The sequence below is a fragment of the Hipposideros armiger genome, unplaced genomic scaffold (genome assembly GCF_001890085.2).
Source record: "Hipposideros armiger isolate ML-2016 unplaced genomic scaffold, ASM189008v1 scaffold_266, whole genome shotgun sequence".
NCBI classification, from domain to species: Eukaryota; Metazoa; Chordata; class Mammalia; order Chiroptera; family Hipposideridae; genus Hipposideros; species Hipposideros armiger.
Genome location: NW_017731616.1, coordinates 1527167 through 1535004, shown reverse-complemented (window position 1 = coordinate 1535004; position 7838 = coordinate 1527167). Strand labels below are relative to the sequence as shown.

At 36.6% G+C, this 7838-nt stretch overlaps 1 protein-coding gene across 3 annotated transcripts in view; it reads left to right on the top strand.

Annotated features, from left to right (window-relative positions):
• METTL8 (methyltransferase 8, tRNA N3-cytidine) overlaps positions 1-7838 on the top strand; it is a 108388-nt gene that overhangs the window by 69562 nt on the left and 30988 nt on the right. For all 3 annotated transcript variants that reach the window (XM_019656809.1, XM_019656810.1, XM_019656811.1), the window contains one exon: positions 5293-5384. In XM_019656809.1, the coding sequence (XP_019512354.1) occupies positions 5293-5384 (92 nt within the window). The remainder of the gene's footprint in view (positions 1-5292; positions 5385-7838) is intronic.

Here is a 7838-nt window from a genome sequence, read left to right as displayed (position 1 = left end):
AAAAAAAAAAAAAGCTGTTTTAAAGTCCTGTTTACTAATTCCAACATTTGAGTTTTCTCAAAGTCTATATGTGACTGCTTTTTGTCTTGATTAGAGATCACTATTTTCTACTTCTTCACATGCTAATAGTTTTGATTATATGTTGGGCAATATGGATGATAACTTGTATGGAATCTGGATTATGTTATCCTCCTTTAAGGTTTGAGGGGTTTTTTTTGGCAAGTGGCTAAATTACTGCCAAATCTTCTTGGTCATAATTAATTTTAGTTGTTAAGAGTGAGACTATCTGGTATTGTCTCGAATATACTATATTTTAGTCCTATGGCATGGCTTTTCTGGGGTCTTAGCTGCATACCTGAGGTGTTCAGAGAGATCTCCACTCTGCTTTAGTCAGAACTCTAATATCTCCTAGCACTACACTGCTTAGGTCCAGACAGTTCTCTTTTTCCTACCATCACCCCCAGAATCCTCTCTGCTAGGTCCAGGGGAGTCTGTTCTGCAGGTGAACAGCCCTAGGGGAACTGTCTTGCAGACTTCAGGGGCCTTCCCCTCTGTCCAGCTCCCTCTTATTCAATATTGTGCTGTTCAAAGACTCACCACCTTCTCGACTCACAAAACTGCCACTCAGTGAGGCGGTCACTCTCTTTGTGTAATTATATTTGGTATTCTCTGCTAGTGAATATGTCTCTGCTGGTGCACCACAATCTAGAATGTGTCCCCACACAGGAAGCCAGGGTGAGTGTGGAGATTGACCTGTTGTGTTTCTCTTCTCTTAAGGATCACAGTCCTACGCTGTCTGCAATGTAGTCCAGTGACTAAAAACAGTTGCTTTATATTATTTATCCAGTCTTATAATTGTTTATGGTAGGAGGGTAAGCTTGTTACCAGGTACTCTGTCTGGACCAAAATCAAAGTAGTTTTGTCATAATTATGAAGATTTTGTAGCCATATAGAAAAAAATGTGTGTGTGTGTCTGTGTATACGCAAATACAGGAAGATGACTTGAAAAATTTAACAATTTATTAGGATATTTAAATGACTGCTAAGACTTTTTCTCTTAAAAATGTTCTGTTATTGTAACTATGTAATAAATAAGACTTTGTTATGGAATTACAGATTATTGAAATAGTTTTAAGCTGAAACTAATAACCTCCATTTCTTCCTTTAACCTAAAAATGTTTTATTTTTAATTCACTAATCACCTGATACATTTGTTAAAGTCATCCTTAAATTTTATTTTATAATGAGACTTTTACATACATAGCAAATAACAAAGACAGAGAAACATTCTGTCCCCATAGCTCACACTGGGTGCTTTGGTTTATATCTGATTTTTAGTTATAATAGGAAGTGGTACTGCATACAGCAGAATTTTCTATAGGTAGGATCCTCAAAATGTTCATACTCCAGGTAAACAGCTAAGGTGTGTGCGCGCTTGTGTGTTTTAACTTTTCCAAAGCAAGTCAAATGCACAGGTATTTAGACTGTTATAGCCATCAACTTAGAGCTAAAGCAAGGAATCATCATTCAGTTATACCATACATATAAAGGAATACACACACACACACACACACACATAGAAGAGTATGAACTGAGGTCATAGGACTTAATGACTACCACAAAATTATAAGACTATCTCTACCAGCCATTTTGTGAAAAGTTCTTACTCAAAAATCTTCTTTTATTTTTGAGATGTCTTTTTCTCAAATTCAAGTTTTCAAAAAAATATTCAGTATGTTTTGTATTTTTCTGTTCAGTTCTCTTTTTTTACGTTTTTTTCTTCAAGAAAACATACTTTCCTTTCTAATACAGAGGGTGCCAAAAAAATGTATACACATTTTAAGAAAGGAAAAAAACTGTATTAAAATTGTAATACTCAATATATACCGATATCAGAAGATGAATACAAGTCACGTTTGACTTCTGCAAGTACGAGAGGTGGTCAAAGTGGTTACCATAAGTGTAATTTTAATACTATTTTTCCTTTTTTAAAAAGTGTATCATTTTTTTGGCACCCTCTGTATAAGCATTCCTGGGTTTCCCCCCAAGGAGGAGGATGTAAACTTTTTAATGACCATTGTTATGTGTCTTAAACATATAGTACTGTTTTCATGTAGTTTTTCAAAACTAATCTGTAGTGATGTTTTATAATATTAAGGAAATTTTAAAAGTGGTGCCTCTCAATTCTACTATTTTAACATAATTATTTTTATTTTATTCAACATGTATATAACTTTATATAGCCGTGATTATAATACACATATAATTTTGGAATCTGCTATTTTAACTTCATCTTATTTTGTAAACACTTTTCCACATTGTTACATAACCTTCATATTTATCATTTTAAATGTCTGCATAACATTCCTTTGAGTTACCATAATTTTTTCATTACCCTATCACTGAGGTTTCCAATTTTTTGCTACTATATTTAGTATTCAGTGAATTTCATTGTACAGATACTTCTCTATACAGAACTTCTCTCTTCTTTTGAGTTACTTTGTTACAATAAATTCCCAGAAGTATCATTTATAGGTCAAACAGTATGAGCCATTTTTTTTTCTTTGAGTGATGGTGGTAGTTGTTAAATACCTAATTATTTTATTTGTTAGTTATTTGTTTCTATGCTTAAGTTCTATTGTAATTGTATTTATTACTTATAAACTTGAATGATTCTTATTGCTGTTTGTTGGGTTTTGGTATCCATGAATCAGAGTTTTCTAATATAAAGAACTACCATAAAGCAGCAGGCCTGGAGGAAGTCCCATAAATACAGTAGGAACATTTTATAGGCTTCTGTGGGGATTCTGTAACTGTACATTGGAAAATCTGTTCTGCAGTGGCTTAGGGTATAATATTACCCTCACTTAGCAGTTAAGAAAATGAAGCAACATAAAGAACAGTGCAAGGAAGTAAGGGCAATTTAAGAAATAACTAAGTCTATTAAATACTCAGGAAGAAGCAAGTTAAACTAACAGTTTAAAACAAATGCTTAAAGCTAAATACCACATATATTCTTATTGTCTCAGAGTTTGATTCTTTACAAGGAAATGGATTGGTCTATTTTCTTTCTTATATGTTGTAGAAATTTACAGGTGAGAAACTTATCCCAGCCTTAATAATACTATGTTTTCAATAAATGATTTGTTGCCTTTAATAATACTATATACTGGGGGTGCCAAAAAAATGTATACAGGTGGACACTTTGGTCAACTTTACTCAAGCAGTAGTTCCCCATAATCAGAAGTGTCTGGACGCTGATGGGAACCACTTTGAGCACCTCTTGTAATTGCAGAAGTCAGAAGTGACTTGTTTTCATCTTTTGTTATTGGTATACATGGAGTATTACAATTTTAATAGTCTTTTCCTTTCTTAAAATGTATACACATTTTTTTGGCACCCTCTGAATATATTTATATGTACAGAATATAAAGTATAGTAGCCATCTCCAAGTTATATATGTAATTGCTCACATATATTAAAATAAGTCAAAACCAAAATCTATTCTAATCTTATTCATTAAAGCAAGTGACAAAGCTGCCTAGTGATTATTTGGGTTGTAAATGATTAGGTTTTAATTGAAATAATGGTTAAATTTTCATCTGTGAAACTCTGATTTTTACATTATCACTTGCTTTTTCTGGGGACTTCAGTATGCCAGTTTTCTTTTTTTTTTTCTTTGTAAAGATTTTTATTGGGGAATTGGTGGATGGGAACAGTGCTGGGGAATTGGGGGAAGGGGAACAGACAAGTTGCTTCTTTTTTTTCTTCAGTCTAGTTGTGGAGGACGTTGCTTCACTGGCCCAAGTTGGCACCATCATTGTGCTCTTCCCGGGCGAGGCAGATCAGTCGCCAGATTCTGGACGGCCGCTCACAGAGGCTGCTGGCCACACACAGTAGCCCATGGCAACACACTGCAGCAGGGGCTGCAGCCTACACTGTCACAGCTGACTCAGGGCAGCCCAGCTCCAGGTTGAGCTGTTGTTCACCATCTTAGCTGTAGAGGGCAGTGTCACTGGCCCTCATATGTGGGATCCGAACCGGGGCCCTCTGGCGTCCCAAGCCAGCTCTTAACCAACGCACCACTCGGCCAGCCCTGATTTTTACGTTATCACTTGCTTTTTCTGGGGACTTCAGTATGCCAGTTTTAATTCTTAAAAGGAAGCAGTTTCTTACCTTTCAGTGGTATATATTCATAAGCAGTTCACTGCAATACACACTTTCATATCTGATTGCATTAACAGGATTTAAAATAGTTCTGAGCTTATCTCATTCCACCCAAACCAACTCGTTTTTCTGTCATTGTTACCTCCAGTTTTCTTGTTACTCAGTTTTAAGACCTTGAAATCATTCCTGACTGTCTACTTCCTGCAACATCTATTGTAGCTGTAAGTTTCCAGGACATAGCAGTTTTTTTCAGTGTTTCTCCTTCCACGCTTCCTTTCTGTTTTCCATTGCCACCACCTTAGGCCTGGGACTCATTAGTCCTAGATCATTGAAACAGCCTTCTAATTGGTTTCCCTTCCCCCAGTCTCCTCCCCGCTTTATTGTGTCTTGCATATTACTAAACTGTTCACATTTGAGATCATCTGAAATCTGACAATAATCCAGTTCCTAACTTCATCTGCCAGCACCCAAGAGAACCAATCAAAATGGATTTTTTTATTATTTCCATATAAACTGTCCATATTCCCAGCTTCATACATGTCCCAGTTAATATTTATCAATCACCATAATGATGCACCTCAAGAATGAACCCATTTATAGAAATTAAGGCAGCTAATAAGAAAAGTCTAAAGTTACTTTAAAAACTGAAGAGAAGTACAAAATATTTTAAAACATATCTCTTTGACAACAAAGTATTAACATACAAGTATTATAAAAGGAGAATTTAAAAACTAGTAAAGAATGCCCTTTTCATGAATTAACAAAAAGGCAAATGAATTTAGCCATAGAGTAAAATACAGTAAGCCATACCAGCACCCCCAAAAAATCATGCATCATCATAGTGCTCCTGGGATATTACTTCAGCAGTCATTTCCAAAAGGTGGCTGGATCTTGCAACACAACCAGCTTTTAAACAAAGGAAACATAGGAGTTCCAGGGTCGTACCAGCACTATCAGAAGGAACATCTGACAAAAAATATATTCAGTCCACATGGAATTAGTTTATATCATTTGTCTTTGACCAATCCACAGTGTGAAAGACAGATACATCCCTGCTGCCCTTTTTCTGCCTTCTTCAATTATAAAGCATGTTTTACAACAGTTTTTCTTTATTTCTTTTGATAGGGATCACATGCAATGGTCAAAAGAAGAAGAAGCAGCAGCCAGAAAAAAAGTAGAGGAAAACTCAGCTGTGCGAGTCCTTCTGGAAGAGCAGGGTAGGCAACACAGGGTTGTAGTCCTGGAGCCTGGCTTTTTTGTTTGATGTCCACTGATTCATTCACTCCTTAGTCTCTTCCTCTTGGTTGTGCCATTACTTTGGAGAATTCTTAGCTTCTATCTATACCAATCTACTTGTTCCATTTGGGAGAATTCCCAATTTTTCCGATATAGGGGGACTAAGTTTAAAGCAATAAATGATGTATTTGCCTTGTAGTTGCCCTTTTGTTAGTCATATTGTTGCCTTTTCTGGAAGATACACACATGGGTGACATTTCAAACAAGATATGAAACCATAACTGTAAAATTTTCCTCTTGCCGGCTGGCTGAGTGGCACGTTGGTTGAGTTGGCTTGGGAGCGCGAGCTCTGAGCAGCAGGGCCCCAGATCGGATCCCTCATGAGGGTCAGTGATGCTGCACCCTCTACAGCTAAGATGGTGAACAACAGCTCAACCTGGAGCTGAGCTGCCATGGGTCACTAATGACGGTGTAGGCTGCAGTGGGCTGCCATAAGCTACCGTGTGTGGCCGGCAGCCAGCGTGATCAGCTGGCAGCCAGCGTGAGCTGCCGTGAGCAGCCATCCAATGGCCGGTGACCGATCTGCCTAAGCCGGAAGAGCGCAATGATCACAATACCAACATGGGCCAGTGAACCAAGGTCCTCCACAACTAGACTGAAGAACAAAAGGACAGCAACTTGTCTGTTTCCCTTCCCTGATTATCCAACGCTGTGCTGTTCCCTCCCCCAATTCCCCAATAAAATCTTAAAAAAAAAAAAAATTCCTCTTGTTATGCGTCTTTTAGTATGCTGTTGTGCATTTCACTTGTTAGGAATGTCCAGCAAATTTAAAAACTTTGAGCAAATAAGGTAAAGTCAAATCAAAATGTTGCTGGTCTTTTAGGATAAACATAAAGTTTTAATAAGAATTTAAGGTACTTTTTATGGAGGCCATCAATATTTAGGGTTTAATTTAGGTAAAGCCTTGCTAACCTTCAAAAATGGCTTCTAAAAAATAGGACTATGCTACTATCACAAAAACAGAAAATTGTTGGTGAGGAAGTAGAGAAATGGGAACCCATATGCAATGTTGGTGGAATTGTAAAATGGTGTAATCTCTATGGAAAACAGCATGAAAGCTGCTTAAAAAAACTAAAGATGAAACATATGATCTAGCAACCTCACCTCTGCACATATAGCAAAAAAAAATATTGAAAGTAGGGCCTTGAAGAGATATTTGCATACCCATGTTCATAGCAACACTATTCACAATAGACAAAAAGTGGAAGCACCCCAAATATCTATCAACAGATAAATGGATAAACAAAATGTGGTATTTACATATAATGGAATATTTTTTGGCCTTAAAAAGAAAGGAAACCCTATCACATGCTATAATCTGAATAAAATTTGAGGACATTACATTAAGTGAAATAAGACAGCCACAGAAAGGCAAATGCTGTATGTTTCCACTTATATGATGTATCTAAAGTAGTCAAATTCATAGAAGCAGAAAATAGAATAGCGGTTACCAGGGCCTGGGGGACAGGGAAACACAGAGCTGTTGTTTAATGGGTCTAGAGTTTCAGATTTGCAAGATGAAAAAGTTTTAGACATCTGTTTCACAACAATGTGAATATACATAACATTATTAGACTGTACACTCAAAAATTATTAAGATGGTACAGTTTATATTATATGTTTTTTTACCACAATTTTAAAAAATAGCACACAAAAAATTTGGCCTGTGTCCTCACTATATTACTGGGAACCCACAGACACTTCGCTGAACACGTATACTCTATAAATAGGATTTTCTATCTAATTAATATATATTTTTAAATCATTTCTTCTTTAAAACAGCTTGGTTGTTTTTTCTGTCTTTAAAAAATAGTTTATTGAAGTACCAAATGCACACAGAAATTTATACAACTCATAAATTAACACATTGTTTGTGGGAAACGAGTAAACTCGTCATAGCGCTTTAACTCAGGTATAGAGACCTCTTTGTTACGACGCGATTTGGCAGGAAAATGCCCGCTTACAAAGTGTTAATTCTCACAAAGCTCAATGAATTTCCCAATACCCACATTGAGAAACAGAATATTACCAATAATCCGGAAGCTTCCCCATGTTCCATCCCAATTACAATACTTCCCACAACCACTTCTGACCCCACAAGGAGCAATCACTGTTCTGGCTTCTAATACCATAGTTTTGCCAGAACAGCTTGGTTCTAGTCATGATCATTCCTCAAACACTCTTATAGCAGTGTCAGTGTAGCCATTAGATAAAGCAAGTGTCAGCAAACTATGGCCACAGGCCAAAATTAGCCCACTGCCTGTTTTTTTTTTTTTAAGATTTTTATTGGGGAATTGGGGGGATGGGAACAGTGCTGGGGAATTGGGGAACAGACAAGTTGCTGTCGTTTTGTTCTTCAATCTAGTTGTGGAGGA